The 18,658-nt window shown below is 34.2% G+C and overlaps 1 protein-coding gene across 1 annotated transcript in view; it reads right to left on the reverse strand.

Annotated features, from left to right (window-relative positions):
- Window positions 1-17,469, reverse strand: part of LOC150107148 (thioredoxin reductase 2, mitochondrial-like) — a 187,839-nt gene extending 170,370 nt beyond the window's left edge. The window contains exons 1-2 of the mRNA XM_090391030.1: window positions 17,353-17,469; window positions 8,326-8,394 (exon numbers count right to left, since the gene is read on the reverse strand). Of these exons, the coding sequence (XP_090247156.1) occupies window positions 8,326-8,394; window positions 17,353-17,464 (181 nt within the window). The 5' untranslated portion in view covers window positions 17,465-17,469. The remainder of the gene's footprint in view (window positions 1-8,325; window positions 8,395-17,352) is intronic.
- Between the last annotated feature and the right edge of the window lie 1,189 nt (window positions 17,470-18,658).

The raw sequence follows: 18,658 nt of genomic DNA on the forward strand, positions 1-18,658 counted from the left end.
GAGGAAAGATTGAGAAGATGCAACATGCAGAGTCTGGTGGACAGGAGAAGGAGGAGGGGAGATATGATAGAGACCTACAAGTTATTAAGGGGTTGTTATAGGATCAATGCTGGAGAAGTTCTACAGAAAATAGTGGAAGATCAGGGGAGAACCAGAGGTCATCCCTGGAAGCTGTATAAGGAGGGTGTGAGCAGGGGAGTGAGAAGCAGATTTTTTACTTGCAGAATTGGGAATGATTGGAATGTCTTGCCTGAGTGTGGTGTCTGCAGAGAATTTGAGTGTGTTTAAAGCACAGTTTGATAAAAGGACCTTCTAGACGAGTCTTTGACTCCATGGGGTCTATTATTATTGGGTAATAATAATAATAATATAAAGGTGAAAAACATTTTAAAATGAAATGTAAATACCCATAAAATTTATTAACAGTCATAGTGTACACTGCATAAGCTGTATCCATGTAATTCTATTTATATTTTTGAATGCGTTTTCTGATTATCATTCTGCTGCTCATTGTGGACTATGAAAGTTTAAAGATGTATTTTGAAATCAAATTCACTTTCAAAAATTATAAGGTCTAGAACAGATGATCAGCCTTACTTGTAAAGAGAAGCTAAAGGTCAGTAAGCCATAAATAGCCTCACTTTGAGTTGTTTCTGGTCATACACTTTAAGCTTGAGTAATAATGAATTTGCTTTCATTAGACAGTACATCACTGAACTTCAGCAGTCCATTATGAACAGTACAGTGACAGTCACAAGAAAACACATTTAAAAAAAAAAAAAAAAAAGAATCAGTGCATGCCATGCATGGAACATTAGACTTGTGGAGGATGAAAAAAATAAACATTTTTTTCATAATTAAATCCATCCAATGTATAGTAGCATAAACAAGAGTAAATCTCGCAAGCAGTTTCACTGGCATTTTGAGTCAGTAATAATGTTGGCATCCCCAGAACAAATCATAGCAAAAACATCCCACTTCCTTTTCTGCAACTAATACACTGAATTTGTATAGTCCTTAAATGCGCCAAGCTCCTTTCAATGGAATCATTTATAAAATGTCTTGATTAATCAAAAACTTAGTTGCTGATTCGACTGCTCTTGGATGCATAATTTTCATAGTCAAACAAAGTAAATGAGGTGGAGTCACTCAGTGATGTTCTTTTTGACAGCAATAATATTAATAACAATAATACAAAGCTGTTCAATTGAATACTGTATTTAAAGTCATAATTTGCTGATTTATCAAACCTTGTAAGTAGACTGTCTTACATATCATCTTACATTTAATGTAAACTGTGCAAGTGTAATAGTCAGTGACTGGTGCATTTAAGGACTATACCAAATTCAGTGCATTACCAGCAGCAAAGTAAGAATTCAGTGATTGCAGCAAAAGATCTAACCGTGCTATTAAACTCATGGGAACATTGATAACCTGGTCAACTACTCCATATTGTTCATATCCATGCCTAATTGACAACTTTGCATAAATAGCAATCTAGGCAATATCAACTATTCTGTGACTAAATTCAATAGTGGAAGGATGCTACAGATTATGGCAGGTATACAAAACCATTAATCGCACTAAAAGTTGGAATCTTGCTTTCGATTAGATGGTGATGACAAATATTACAAAATTTAAAAACCATAATAACAATCCTCTGCCTTTTATTCCCTTACAGGCAGTAGGTGAGGCTGTTTTAGCTCTATCCAACTTTTTATCATTAATTATAAACTACATCCAGTGAAGAGATGGCTGACAAGTACTGCCATCTCGTGGTTCCTAATGCTAACACTATATTTATTGTCTGAAATAATGTGGGTTCTGTGGTTGATTTTCTTGAGTTTATCATCTGTTTAATTGCTTGAGTCTTTCACTGATGATTTCTCTAGAATGTTAAGTACCACTCTTCACAGGATCCAATTTACAGGCACAAACCATTTTTAATGTTCCTGAAGAGTCTTAATCTTATTTAAAATATGGTTTTATTTAAAATTCTTATTTAAAATATGTAAAATGCAATGAAAATAAAAACTAATGCACCATATAAGCTATGAAACTATGACACATTTGAGTACAACAAAGACAAGAATCCCATTCACTGTTAACTCAGTGACTGCAACACAAACTACCATAGCAAGCAATTCAATATTTACATTATGGAAAATTATGGAGATAACGACCGTGTTAGAGCAAAACTTTAGTTTAATATAAACCAAAATGAACACTTGACATTTCGATCTTCATATCAAGGTCATCATCTGGAGCATACACATATATACAGAGAAACCAGCTGCACTACAATCTACATGGTTTGCTAAAGTTACTGATCAACCGTTACAATAATTATTGGCCTTACCTCTGATGAAAAAAAAAAAAAAACCTTTACTACATCAAAGCTAGAGTCCTATTATTATTATTATCTATTAGGTTACAAAATTAAATTGGGCTGGAGAGCAACATGTTTATATATACAGCGGTATCTCGCTAATCCCAACCCTCCAGTAATCCGAACTGCGGTTTGAAAGAAAAAAGTTTTATTTACTATGTATTATTATTTTGTGTACTATTATTTTTATTTAATAATTATTATTTTAACTATTATTATTTATTTTATTACAGTATTTTTTTCATACTGTCGATTGTACGGTTATACTGGAGGTCTATTTTGATTTATTGTGTGTTCATGTTTGCTTTTTCATACTGTACAGTACGTACTGTATTGTCAGCATGAATCACAAATATACACAAAAAGAGAAGAGGAAATTCAAAACGTGCATAATTTGGTTAAAAATATAAATCCAGATGTTGAAATTTTACAAACATTCCTGTTTGTGAAATTTCAATGTTTACCTGTAATCCATTCCGCAAAGAATGTTATGGAATGGATTACAGGTAGAACCGAAAGTGAATTTGAAATCAAATCAGATGCTGAAATTATAAATATGATGCCTACAGAATGAATTAGAAGACGAAGAACATGACGATGAAGAACTTGAAGAAAAAAAGTAAAACATGAAGAGGCAGCTGACAGTTTTAATATGTGTATCGAATGTGCTAAGCAGAATGATATGCCATTCCACAAAAATCTGTCGCTGATGCAGCTCAGAGAAGAAGCATTCGAAGAAAGTTTAGCTTCCAAGAAGCAAAAGAAAATCAGTGACTTTTTTTTACAAAGAAATAAAAAATTTTTTGTGTTATTTTGTGAAACTTTTTTTTGTCTTGTGTACAAGAAAGTGATATTTTTTATGCAAATTAAGTTACGTACTGAACTATGCAATTTTATTAAATCAGAATCCTCAACAATACAGGTACATACAAATTAAATTTTTTACTAAAATAAACTTGTGTATTGTATTATTTTTTGTTTTACATTACAGTACAGTAGCTTTTTTTTCTATCAGTTACTTCATTTACAGAATTAAATTGATGCACCATTAGAATCTCATTATCAAGAGATGTTGTCAAGAGACAACAATAACTAGTGTTATTGTTATCTCTTGGGAAAAATTCGCTAATCTGAACCTTTCGCTAATCCGAACGAGCCCGGTTTTTATTAGTTCGGATTAGCGAGATACCACTGTATATGTGATTATACATATAAATTTCAACCAACTGGTATGGAATAATTTCGAATAAAAGCTGAAAATTGTTTAAAGTCCTAAAGTATGCTAGATATTAAGTAGGCTGAATATGTCCTATCCAAATTCTTGGAATTTTTATGCCATCATTATCGTTGAGTTAGGGTGGTTAATCAGAGTTTCACAGGCTTCTTTAAATTTTCTTTCACACCAGGTTTTTGTATGAAAGAGCAGGTACTTTTCCAATCAATTTGGTGTAGATTGTTGAAAGCATGATCTGAGAGGCCTGCTTCACCAAAATTGTTATATTTAATGTGTCTTTTGTATTCTTTTTTACATATAGGGATTGTATGTCCAGTTTCACCAATATAAGGTAAGTTACAGGTGCAGTAGATGCAATAAACTCCAGGATGTGCCAGTGGGAGGAGAAGATCCTTAGTGGAGAAGAATATGTTTTTTAATTTTATAGGTGGTTTAAAAGAAAATCATTAAGATTATAATGGTGTAGGATTCTATTGATTTTTTTCTGATAATCCTTTAATGTACTTCAGAATTTCAGAAAAGATCAATAGAATCCTATACCATTATAATCTCAATACTACTTTTAAACCACCTATAAAACTGAAAAACATATTCAACTCCTCTAATTTCAAATCCTGGAGTTTGTTGCATCTACTGCACCTATAACTTACCTTATATTGGTGGATGTACAATCCCTATATGTAAAAAAGAACACAAAAGACGCATTAAATATAACAATTTTGATGAAACAGGCCTCTCAGATCATGCTTTCCACAACCTACACCAAATTGATTGGAAAAGTACCTACCTTCCATTATTTTAAAGCTGAATAAGCAACTCGAAGATCGAAATCTAAATGATTCATGCCAAAGAAAGTTTGGCAAGTCCAAGCGTGAGTCTATGCCTAATTCAATATTTAAATCTTGCTCTTCTTATTTTGTTTATTTCCTGTTGTCATCCTTTCCATCGCATATTTTCATGTTTTTCATATTCAGTCCCTTTTTTACAGATGGGTATGAGAGCTCAACTCCAATCATTCAGAATTCAACCCTCTGTCCAGGTCTTCTCAAATTATTCAGTGTTCCACTATAAAACTTCTATATCTCCATATTTGTTATATGTGTCCTGAACTCATGCCCATTCCAGTTGCCTTTCCACATTTCAGGTTTTTGAAAGTTTTTTATATTTCAAGTATTGATATGTATTTGTAAAAATAGTCATAATTTAAAATTCTGAATATTTTTACAAATTGTTTATGTTAGTACATTATTAGTTTTGGTTTCATAATACGTATTGTCAGCACTTATGATGTGCACGTTATTGATGTTATTTTGTCAAAATGAAATGTGAAGCATTTAAAAAAAAAATTATGTACTTACTGGATTTGGGTAGTTGTGTTACTTCCAGAAATTTTATTGTGGTTTATAATTATTAAGTGCTGTGTTTTGTAAAGACATTCTCGTAACGTAACGGAGACAACACATCAGCTAACTTCTTGCTTGCCACTTTCATGGAGTGTGCATGCTCGCCGAGGAGTTTGATTGGTGATTGACATCTGACAGAGAGAGCATTCAGTATCGAGGTAACGGAAACAACAAGAGAGCATTCAGTATCAAAGTAACGGAGGATAAACAAGAGAGAGCTATTGGAAGTTTAAGAAAGCAGGCCGGAAAAATTTTGTTCTTAGGAAGTTAAGTTTTTATGTCACAGTCGCGGGCATATTAATAGAAGATTCCGAAAAAGGAATCATTGAATTGTGAGCCTTTAAAGTGGAGCAATTAAGACTGTAAATAAGTATTGGTAAATAAAAGAAAATATTGCGATTGACATTTTATAGGAATGTCTGAGGAAACGCTGATTGAAAATTTCATCTGTTTTATGGACGCCAGATCTATCTGTTATTTCTACTAGAAAAGGAGATGGAATTTAGCAACTTAGATAAAACAGTACAAGAAACCTTTTTTTGCTGATACAAAAATTAACAAAAATTGAACTGCATGAGTACCTATATTTCAGTAAATTCAGAATATCTTACTTCAAAGTCAGGAGGAATGTGTGCTACATAAGGGTGATGAAAAAGGATTCTATGGAAAAAGAAGAAGAGAATGTTATATCTCCAGAAAAAAGCCTTAACAAAGAAACTGACTATGAACATTTTGTTATTGTGTAAACAAAGTGTTTAGTCTAGTAGACATGATTAAGTATATGTTAAACAAACCAGTAATAGAATGAGTCAGAGAATGGATGGTCTCTAAAGTGTAAGTTTATTTTATTAATTTTATTTTATTTTTGTTTTATTAAATGTGTATATTTTGTATTTGGTCTTGAGTCAGTGATTTTTTGGATTCTGAAAGAAACAGTTAAAAGTCATTGCACCAATTGGAATTGAACCCTTGTGCATATAAATCACTCGGAAACTAGAAATAATCGTTATAGAGAAAATCTCATAACAAATGAGGATAGATAATAAATAAATTAATAAATAATCCCCCTCTTTATAACAACTGGTAACAGAGATCAAATCTCTTTATAACATATTCCTGATTGTATTCCTGCTGAGCGTCTTTTACCATCATGCTGTGACTGCTTATTTCATTTAGAAATCTTTCTTTCAAAGTATTTACCCCAGCCATCCATAATTTTTTCAGTTTGTGCATGCTACTTTTATCATATCTCATCCCTTTTACAATAATATTTCCTCCATTTCTAAGCTTTGTGAATAGCCTTCAGAATATTTTGCCAACCTTCCTGATATTTATTTTCTTAGCTCTTACCAAAGTCTTCCCATGACTTAGCTAGTTTTATACAGTGCTTCACTTTCTTACATTTTTCTCTGTGTTCTCTAACACAGTGACTTACTTGCCACAGACTTTAGATATGCTTTCTTCTTTTCCTTAACTCTTTCTTTAACTTCCCAAGTTCACCATGGGGTTCTGATTTTTCTGTCCTTGCAGACAACCTTATTACAAAACTCTCTGGCTGAATCAACCTGTGTTTTCTTCAAGGTTTGCCAACGAATCTCCAAAACTTTGTTCTTGTTTTCAGACTCTCATTTTTTTCTTGAATAATGTTTGTGTATTTCAATTTATTTCACCTCTGACTGCTGCTCAACTTTGATTCATTTTAAAATTTTCTTACTCTTCTTTTTAATATGAAATTTGATTTTATCTTGCTCAACACTAAATGCAGATCACTTCCAATTTCAAATCCTCTGTATACTCATGTTCTGAACCAGTGGGAAAACATCATTATCAACAATAACATATGAGACTTTTCTTATTGCTTGCATCTTCTCTCCACGTGAATTTGTGCACATTTTTATGTTGGAATGTAGTGTTAATAATAACTAGTCCATGTTCTGAACAGAAATCCAGCAGGTACTTACCATTATTAATAGCTTTGCTCTTTTCTTCAAATTTTCCCAAAACATTTCTATATGTACGATAATCATTTGCTACTCTTCTATTTAGATCTCAACAAGGATCTTTTTCATCATGTCAGCTGCGTTCTCTAATGCCTTTAAAAATTCCTCCATTTCTTTCTTAGCAGAACCTTCTGTGGGATCATTGAAGGTTCTAATATGGAACCATAGGCACAAAAAAAAAAAAAAAGTCTCACTGTCCAGTTCCCCATTCTGATATTTGCCCACATCGCTCCACTTGATATTGCCTGCCATTCAAGAAGATTATTCTCATATTTAGTATTAAATACTATAGCTACTATTCCTTTTCCCTAATTTTTACTGCTGCTTAGAAAGATCTCACATGTTTTTGTCTGCTTTCTTTCAGTTATGTCAATCTGGTACTAAAAAATAAAATAAAAATTAGTTACAATTTTTTCATGAATACTGTTTCAAGTAAAAAAAATTAAGAGGAAATTCAAAATCTTTTGGTGTGGCTATTTGAGGAGGTCATTTAGCAATTTCTTAATCTAATCTTGTTAACCTCTTTCTCTCTGGGGGGGGGGGGTGAAAACAGTATAATATTAAATTAACAAGTGTAGCATCATATTCTCTAAGCTTTTTAAAATTAAATTAAATGAATAATGCATTTAAAATACATACTGTGATACGATCTCAAACCAACTGCATCTAGCATTTGCATTTTAAAATCTCACATGTTACAGCCATAATTTTTTTTTTCACTGAAAATGTTCCTCAGTTTGCATAGTACATTTGAAAAAAAATTGTTTTCGACAAAAAGTGAAAGAAAGACAAGGTATACAAAAGCCACTGGAAAACTGAAAGTTCTAGGTCACTGTACTGCAACCTAACTCAAAACTTTTTAAGAATTCAAAATAAATACTCTTTCATTTTCAATTGTCTGAGCGGTTAGCCTAGTGGCTTTGCACTTCGCAACCATATGTCTGGGGAAGAAGTGTCCTAGGTTCGATTACCGTCGGTGATGAGAGGAGCTTAAGGATCTTCCTCAGCCATAGCCAAGTTAGCAAGTCTTGGGCATGGACAGCAGGGTTTTTCTCCCAAATATATCTGGGGTTTATCATCCTGCAAACAGGCAAACCAGCTCCGTGAACACACACAAGGATACAGTCAGGAATACCTAAGACAATCCCCTCCAGCCATAGGTCTGAATTGTCAGCTATGCCGGTCCCAAACCTGGATAAAAAATAGGGGGATTGAGGTGGTGCCATACCTCCATGTAAAAGGGGCTCACGGCCATTGCTCACCATACAAAATAAAAATAATAATAATTTTCTGATTTACCTTCCTTAGCACATGAAAGTCCACCAGATCCTCCACCAATCACAATTAAATCATAATCAAAAGATTTGCCTGCAAGAATCAAAAAACCATCATTTAATGATATGACTCAGTTAAAATGTATGATAATATCTGCTTTTGTAGATACACTTGTAAATGCCAAAAGTTATTAGCTTACAGGAAAATTACATTTTATCATGATCAAACTGTTGTTTAGTTTTCTATAATGTTGTATCAAATATACAATCAGTTTCAATATATCAATAGCCACTAATACATGTAGTAAGCAGAAACAACACCTTCTTAATTATTTTATTTCCACTGCAAAAGAATAGTCATGTCATAAGTTGAACTAGTGCAAAACTGAGATAATACAAAAGTGAGTGTGAATGCTTGTGCATTACCACTCATGTGCTGAAATAGAATGTGGCTTCCAAACAACATTATTTCAGCAATTGCATCTCTTTCTTTCTCTCTCTCTCTCTCTCTCTCTCTCTCTGTGCATGTGTTTGTGTGTGTACAGAGAGAGAGAAAGTTGATTAATGTCAAATTAATAAGCATAGCAAGGCATTCATAATACCAAATAGCACATTATAACTAACCTGAAGCATAGGAATTAGCATCCTTAGAGTCTGAAGCCATTTATGTAAACATATGAGAATAAACTAAAACTATTTAACAATTTTTTTTTATTTGACAACAGACTGTAGATATCATTTTAGAATATGCAAATGAAAGATGAATCTTTAATCTGCTTTCCATGAAACAGAACTATGCTTTACATTTTAGAATTCCATCTATCTAGCCCTAGAATTCATTAGTTTAATGAATTTCTGCTTTGCAATTAAAGTTGATGACCCTAATTTTGATATAGATAATTTTTAATGATTTTAAACAAAATTAAAAATAAGAATTTAAAAAAAAAAATTGGAAATGAAAATTTCATCCAACATGGTATTCTTGACTTGCCATGAAGTTATGATGCAGTAAGTTACATAGCCAGTGTTTACCAACCTAAGGAGAAACTTATGACACAAGGCACACTATGGATCATGGATTGTAACTGTTTACATAATTAAAGCACTTAAGAGCAATTTAAATGGAGTTTGAGAATTAAAAATGTTTGAAAATTAATTTTGGACCTGTCTGCTTATAATCCTTCATAGCTCATGATCAATAATAAATTATTTTATTAACTCCATGGTTATTTAGGTTTTATTTATTCCACTTACCAGTTTCAAGTCTGAAATTAATTTTCAAAACTCTTATTAATTCTCAACTTCAACTGAAGTGTGTATTTATATATTCCAAACCTCTTTGTTTCCATAAACAAAATATCAATCACTCTAGGAATATTTAAACAGGCAAGAAAAACTTCTAACAACAATAGTCAACAGGGATCTGAAACTTGGAACAGAGATTTTCTTTTCTCTCAAGTAAATTGTATTCACATGTTATATGTTTAATTGACATAATAGTATTACAGTTATATAATTAACAGTATAAGTGTCATAAGAGCATAATTAATACATTAGTATTAACAGATCAGTATAAAATGAAGGAGAAAAAGAAAGAAAAAAATAAGAGGGAAAGGATAATACAAACAACAGAACAAAAACTCACAAGCCAGTAATGAAGAAAAAACTACAAAACTCTTTTTTTTATAATTATGGCACAAAATAAACTAAGAGAAATGGTAAACATATAAAGTGAGTTTCATCAAATAATGACAATGATAGTAATAAATGGATGATGAGATGCTGAGGTGGTGTAATCCTACTGAATTTAAAGCTAGAGTGAGCTTTTATGAAGAGCAAGCGATTAGCACAACCTGTTTATGCTATTGTAAATCCAAGAGATGGAAGGAGAGCTATAGGAAGACCAAGGGGATGGTGGGATGATGAGATTAAAGATGTAACTGGAACTTAGTGGAATAGAATAGCTCAAGATAGGTCAGACTGGGGGAGACCTTCCTTCAGCAGCAGACAGAAAATGGCTGACAATGATGATTTGTACTCCAGGAGGTTGATGAAGCGATTGTACTCCAGGAGGTTGATTGATGAGATTTGGATGTGTTGGTGGATAGGAAATTGAAGTTTAGGGGGCACATAGCAAAAGTGGCTAAATCAGCTCATCAGATCACTTGGTTACTGAAGAATACTTTGATGAGCAGAGATAAACAAGAGTTATTGTTCCTCTTTATCGAGCCTTGATAAGTAAGACCCCATCTTGACTACTGTGCCCAGATCTGGGCCCCTGGGTTTCTTCTTGATGGGGAGGAGGTAGAGAGGATCCAGAGGCAAGTGACCAAGGTGACAGCTGGTCTATGGAATGAATCTTACAGGAACAGGTTGATCAGTTTGTCTGATTGATAACCAAATTTGTGGGTTATGTAGAAATTGGTTGATAGGCAGAAAAGGAGTGATATGATTGAGACATTCAAATTACTGAAGGGAGGGTTTTTACAAGATTAATTCAGAGGAAATTTTTCAGAACAGGTCTGGTGATGGGAGAACTAGGGGCCATCCATGGAAACTGAGAAAGAGTGGTGAGTGGTGAATGAGTGGAATAAGCCAAAGTTTGTTATGGGTGCCATCACTGTAAATGAGTTCAAAGTAAAGTATGATAGATACTGTGCAAATGCCAAATAGCTGTTCTTGATATGATGTTTAGGGCTTCCTTCGATGAGTCTAAGGACTCCTTGGAGTTGCCCGTAATAATAATAATAATTTATGCTGTCTGGCATTTTTATGAAGAAAGTGTTCATGTCTGTTAATTGTGGTTTCTATATTTTGTGTGGTATGGATGTATTTTTTCATCTACTAAGCATGTTCATACAACTACACAGTCTGTGTAGCAGATTGCTATTATGTATAATTTCTTGGTAACAGTGCAGTTTGGTTATTTGGCATACACTGATTGGAAAGAAGTCATAGGACACCCTTGCAGTTGACTCCTGTGCTTTCTTCTTATGGTATCACTGATTATTGACCTGTGATAGCCCAATTTGTCAACAATTTGCCGAATGAAGCTGCAACATGGCATCCTATCACAACACTTCTTTCAAACTCTGTCAGTTGCCTTCTCTCAGCAATTTCACCCAGACACAGTCACAATGAAGTGGAGCATCATATTCCTCCAGCTTATACCGGCTATAAACATGACTTGTTACATAACATGATGCACCTTGCCCATGTGCAGCCCACCATATTCACCGAATGTGACTGTAGGGTGCTACAAAACATAGCATAAAAATTACATTTGTTGGCTGACACATTGAATGTGGAGTTCCACATTCAATATGTTGCATTGAATTGCATCGACTAGAAAACAAATTGGCACAAAAACATTCAGAACCAAGGCTCACAACATGATTTTCAATGGTACGACTGCAATACAAGTCCCACATTACCCAAACCAACATATCAGTGGTGGTGCAAAGTGTGTATGTACAGTAGGAGGTGAAAGCTTGGAAAGCTGTGTTATGAAGTGACAAATCACACTATGCTCTCTACTGAGCAGATGGACAGGTGTGGGTGTGGTAGATGCCCAATGAACATCTCTTACTAGAGTGCATAATCCCAACTATGAAATCTGGAGGTGGTGGTATGATAGTATGGTCCTGTTTTTTCTGGTTTGGCCTCAAACCTCTGTTTATGGTGCCACGAACGCTGAACTCGGAGAGGCATCTGATTCTGTACAATGTAATGCTTCCTACTTTGTTGTGTTTCTACAGAACTGACCATCATCTCTTTCAACAAAACAATGCAATATGTTATGAGGCTGCTGCTGTAACTGCATAGTTTGCAGACACGAACATCACCACACTTGACTGGCTTCCATGGAGCCCTGATTTCAATCCAAATGAACATCTGTGGGATGAACTGAAGTGTCAGGTGAGGTCAAAGAATGTCTGCCACACATCAGTCCAGGACCTCATTACATGCTTACAGGAAGAATGGTCCAAAATTCTCATTGATTGCTAGTGTATTATTGTGGAAAGTATCTCCAGTAGGATTGCTGCAGTCATCACAGCAAAAGGAAGTCCTACATTTTATTAAGGTGGATGCCATGGCTGTTTGTTCATTACACTATGGTATTCGTTGACTTCTTTCAAGCAGTGTATATTAAGGCCTTCATGTGACTCCTGAAACCAGTAGCACACTCAGGGTTTAATTTTGGGGGAGGCCCGAGTTGAGTAGATGATTTGAGAATACACACTATGCATCGCATACAACACATGACTAAGCATCTGCAATAATCGCTAATTCATAAGTAGTATAAAAATAAAAGACACGACACAACATAAATTAAAAAAATGAATTTTATTAATTAGTAAAAGATTTCTGGAAAACACTGCCTGAAACAATGCTCTGAATTTTCTCTAATTCTGATAAATAATTATTTGCAGTATTTGTACCGACTTTCACAGTACCTAAGTACTGATCACAAATTTTTCCAATATTTTTTTATTGTTTTAAAATGTTAGTTGGCATAATTTATTTTGCTTGGAAGAAATTTGCAACAGTGATGCAGAACACAGTATTCTGCACATTTAGTCACCACACACTAAATGATATTCAAATATTTAAGATAACTACATAAAGGCCAAATATTCACAGCATTTGTTATGGTTGGGATTCTGGGGCAACTACAGCTGTAATTGTCCACATATACAGTGAGGCTATATGGTATGTGATTCTAAGGTTTTCACAATTAGCATTTGCACTCAAGTGTTATTATAACTGTATTAGAATTGTGATATCTGTGTGGACCATTAGTAATGCAGTGTTCATATATATGATGTTGTGAGGCCGAGATGTGAATATCAGTTAGCATATGTTGAATAGAGTGAGGGATAATATTGCACCTTGATGTATTTGTATACCCTGGCTATGCTTTGTACTTGTGTTCTGTTTGAGAGAATTTCTAAACCAGATATGTAGCACTCCTCTTATTCCAAAGTATATTTTAGCCAGCAGTATTTCATGAGCAAGTGTTGTGTGAAAAAATTCACTATCCTTATACTTCTTAATCAAAAGCTTAATCAAAAGTCAAAAAAGTATAAGGATAATGAAGCTTTGTTTATTGTATCTGTAATGTCTTCTAGTAACATGGTTATGATTTAGGTTTACTAGAAATATACTGCTTTTGAGGGATGATACCATATTTCTGTAAGCCATTTTGTCTTCTTGGGTGCATTAATTTAAGAATTTTGGAGGTGACTGTAGGTTAGTTATTTGTCTTGTTTGAAAAGATGTGTCATGAACAAGTTATAGTTATTGTGGAATAATACTACTATTGTTAAATATTGTACTCAAAAGTCTCAGAAGTACAGGATTTAGTTGTTCAAAATAATGTACTTTGTCTATTCCTAAACTATTCCTTCAGCTTTAGTTGTGAGAAAATGTCTGTCAGTTCCAACAGGGAGACAGGTGAAAAATACAAATAAATAAATTTGTATTGTGAATCATTGAAAATTATCTTTTTTTGAAATGTGTGATGTTTTTGAAGGTACAGTTGAATGATTTTGCTAGTTCCTTTTGGTTTATGTATTTGATGCTTCTACTGATAGTATTGCATGGAAGTTTGCTTGTTATGAGTTACTAAGTTGATCACTAAATTGAAGCAAATGGGATTGGATAGGTGAATGGTTATCAGAGAGGTATCAGCAATGGTATCATGGGGGGGGGGGGGGTACTATCTTGAAAGAAGAAGTAGCTGATGGTGTGCTGCAAGGGTCAGTTTTGGAGCCATTGTTATGTAATTTGTATATTGACATAGGCTTAACTGGTGACATACAGCTGTTTACAGATGATGCAAAACTGGGGAAGGTGATGAGGAATCAAGCAGATGTGGCCTTACATAGGAGGACTTGAACAAACTGCATGAGTGGGAAACAGTATGGAACTGTCAATTCAATGTTGCTAAGTAAGGTTCTGAAATTTGGAAGGCAAAGTATATACTTGGTGGAAAAATTTTGGAGGAAGATGAGGAGACAAGAGACCTTGGGGTGGTGGTACACAAGGATCTGAAGTTCAGAGGTCACACTGCACAAGTTGTGAAGACATCACATCACAGATTATGGCAATGATGCGAAGGACCTTAACTTGTAGATATAAGTGGTTCTGGTTCCATTGTATGATGCCTTGATCAGGCCTCATATGGAATATTGGGCACAAATTAAATCCGTTGGTTTTCATGGTGATGAGGATATGTTGGAAAGGGTTCAGAGATGACTGACAATGGTTCTAACTTGCTTTTGGAATGTGTGATATGAGGACAGATTAAAGGAGTGTAGTTTGCAAAACCTTGTGAATAGGAGGAAGAGAGGGGATATGATTGAGACATTGAAGTTGATAAAGGGTTGTTACCAGGTTGATGTAGAAGAAATTGTTTGTGGAATAGGGAAAGGGAGTAGAACAAGAGGACATACCTGAAAGTTGTATAAGGAGGGTGTGAGTGGGGGCATAAGAAGTAGGTTCTTTGCATGGAGGGTATTGTGGTGAATGCAGATACATTGAATGAGTTTAAAGCATGGTTTGATCAGCTTGGTGTGTAATGTTGTTTGCCTCCCATGATCAGTCTTTTGACTCCGTGGAGGTCTGGTGTTAACAATAATAATAATATGACAAAGTACTAAGAGAAAAGCTGTTAAGAACACTACAATTATATGATTCAAATAGGTTTAATATTATATCAAGCAATACATAGTCCATATTTGAGTTGAAAGTCAGCAGTAAGATTGTAGAAAATACAGAAAGATGGCCTAATGTAAATAAAGTGCAAGGCAAGGGTGCATAACTATCTCCACAATACAGATGATGAATTGAATTGAATTATGAAGGAAAGTTTCATTCAGCTTGATATTAAAATTTGAGATATTCAACTCAGCACTTTACTTTATGCAGATAATGTTATACTCGTAAATAAATTAGCACAAGTCTTCAGAATTCCTTAACTAAATTAAATATCTGTAACAAACTAGTATGAAAATCAGCAATAAAAAGATAAAAACAATGGAAATAAGTAGAGGTATTGAAAACGTCAGCTGCATCCTAAAAGGGAAACCTACAAAAGAAGAAGAAGTAAAATATTTCAGATTTACTCACAAATTTTAGTGAAGATGACCAATTAAATACGGAAACAGACAACAGAATTAGCAAAGCAAGTATGATATGGACTGAACTTAAATTTATATGCAATAAGAGAAAAAATTAGTCAAAACATTTTGATACTATATAGAAAGAAGAATTCAAACCAAATTTAACTTATGGATTTGAAAAATAAAATGGTTAATCGAAGACTAAACATCACGGATATTAGAGTTCTGAGAAAATTTAGGGAAGTGAACAGATGGTATATGGCAGAATCATATGAAAATGAAGATGTTAGGAAAGAACTTGGCATATGATATTGCCTTTTTGTGTTGCAGTGCACATTGGCCTATGGATCACTGCCTACCATGGGAAGCCCTATCAGCAAAAACTTGCAATTCTCCAGCCAGCATAACCAACTTTTCTGAAGAGTTCCCCTCCCCACCAAACTGAGGTGGGTAAGAAGGTGAAATATGGTCCAAACCAGCTTTGACTTTTGATGATTAATGTTCACAAATTACTGCTGGCCTGGTTGGCTGAGTGATTAATATACCCACTGTCCAGGTAATAAATCCTTGGTTTGAATCCCACTGTGAGCCTGTGATTTTCTTTAGGTATGATATTATACTCGACACTAAATTATGTTACTGTTTTAATCCTTTACCAAAGTATAAGTAAAGTTTCTATCTTCAAGACTAGGTGGGCGATTAATTTCATTGCCTGGTGTAAGATCACCAGTTCATTTACTGGAGCCCTGAAATAGCTTGAAAGAGTTCTATGTCTGGATTATGTAAAAATAAATAAATAAATAAATATTAGCCTATCTAATGTACTATGGGTTTGCAACCTTTGTGGGTGAGTCAATTAAAAAAAAAATAGATGATTTGGAATTTGTGCACTCTGACTCCAAAGAAATACATGTCTTATTTTATTTGTATTTTAATTTTTTTTTTTTTTTCAGCGCTGTGGAAGGACTAAAGACTCACATTCAGGAACTTTGTTCAAACTCAAATACAGCACCTTCCAAAAAGGTGTTGTATTTGAGTTTGAACAACAAAGATGGGGAAAAACCTGATGAAATTGAATGAAACTATTTAAAAATAAGGCATTAACGAACCTGTTCTTTAAAATCAGACTCAAATATCAAACTCAAACTTTTTCAAAGGTGATGTATTTGAGTTTGATCATGTATATCAGGCTATCATCTGTCTAAAGACTTTCATAAATATCTTTTGATTGGAAAATTGAGAAAATATCCACGTTATCTACTTGGCCAACCAGAATGGCAAATTATTATTATTGGCTGGAGAGGGGATAAGCTAGCCACTCAGGCCAGCATATGATACAGATATATATTATTTAAAGAAAATGGCTAGGTTTCATGTCAGATACACCTTTCCTGATTTTAAAGATCAGGTTCGTTAATGCCTTATTTTTAAATAGTTTCATTTTAGCGTTTCATTCAATTTCATCAGGTTTTTCCGTATCTTTGTTGTTTGATCACTTGAGGTTCATATCAGATTCGGAGCGGCTATTGTAAAAACTGTATATCTGAACAGCAGTCTCCAAACTGCATTGATATTTTACGCTAAAAGAGTTCACTTATTAAAATCAGTCACGCTAAAAAAAATAAGTGATGGAAATAAAAGTACAAAGTATCATTCACTGCAACAGTGGCTATCCAGCCAGGCATCATTTTCTATTCAAAGAGCACAGGTTTATTAAGAAATTTATACAGCCTCTCCTCAGGGTGCCGCACCTCTGCCACCCCAAAACTGATTATGTATTTGTGCATTTTCGGATAGTAGAAATTCTATAACGAGATAGCAAAGGTAGAGTGTGCACACTCCGTGATAATATTTCAAGCCATCCAAACTACGGTTACGATTTCATTTTATAGAAACTTAAGAAAAATACACATTTACTTTCATACCTGCTGAACAGATATGTCTCGCTTTACCCAACTCTAAAATTAACTGATTGCGATGTTGATTAAAAAAGCGACAGAAATTTAACAAAGATTCCATTCGAATCAACTGAAACATCGTACGAATTAATTCTTCGTACGATGAATTAGCACGCTGAAAACACCTAGTGGCAAACATACAAAACCTACGAAAAATGATTCAAATAATTACTAAAATAAAGAACTAAAAGGCTTCATTTTTTTATTATTATTATTATGTGACACCTCCATGGAGTCCAAAGACTCATCGAGGGGGAATGTGTCAAATGCATCAAACGATTGAACCCCTTCCAACTACTAACCGCGCTCAAACTTACTTAACTTTTTGCGTGAGCCATTAGTACCAATCGACCAACCATTTCGGTGAACTTGCCTTATGAAACTTTCATAGTTTCTACATTCGGCTTTGAAATAATGCTGGATCTAATATCCACTTGACTTATATAATGTTTCAAATAACAAACAAAATACTTGAAAAACTTTTTCATTACTACAATAATTGATTTCTTTCTGTAAGTAGAATTTAATCTCTATTATTATTATTATTATTATTATTATTATTATTATTATTATTATTATTATTATTATTATAAAAATCAGCTAATGCCTTGTTATTTCCGTATATAGGGAGTGGTCAAGGCCATTTAGCCCTATCTAGCTTTTGGAGACTGAGTGGGCAGTTCAATCTCCACTGATACCCAATCAGAGATAGCTGGCCCAAGGCTATCACTAAATAAGCGGCACGCAGTGAAGAGAGAAGGCTCAACAAGTGCCGTCATCTCGTTGTCACTAACCCAAACATTCGTATTTAATGTCTGAAATAATGTGAGTTCTACGGTCGATTTTCTTGAGTTTATGGGACGAAAAACCCAACTTTCCGAGAGAGAAAAACCCGCTTGCCTGTGCCAGAGATTGACTAATTCGGGAACCGGTCGAAAAAGGCTTAGAAAAATTTCTTCTAGTCACCGACTAGATTCGAAACCAAGAAATCTTCCATAGTGCGGTCAAGCGCCGTGGTGCATTATTATTATAGGAAGATTGTTCATTTCAGGTTGTCTGGGTGTGATATAGTACAATTGTACATTAACGACATAGGAAAGAATCTGAAAAGAACTGTTCAGTTGTTTGCCAATGATGAAAAGTTGGGTAGAATCACAGTTACTACAGATTACGTCAAAATTTTGCAGGATGATTTGGATAGATTGGCAGACTGAGCAAAGGAGAATAGATGTCAGTTTAATGTGGCAAAGTGTAAGGTTGTGCATTTTGGGAT

Source organism: Typopeltis vanoorti, chromosome 4, assembly GCF_054136105.1.
Source record: "Typopeltis vanoorti isolate ZY-2024b chromosome 4, IOZ_Tvanoo_1.0, whole genome shotgun sequence".
Taxonomy (NCBI): Eukaryota; Metazoa; Arthropoda; class Arachnida; order Uropygi; family Thelyphonidae; genus Typopeltis; species Typopeltis vanoorti.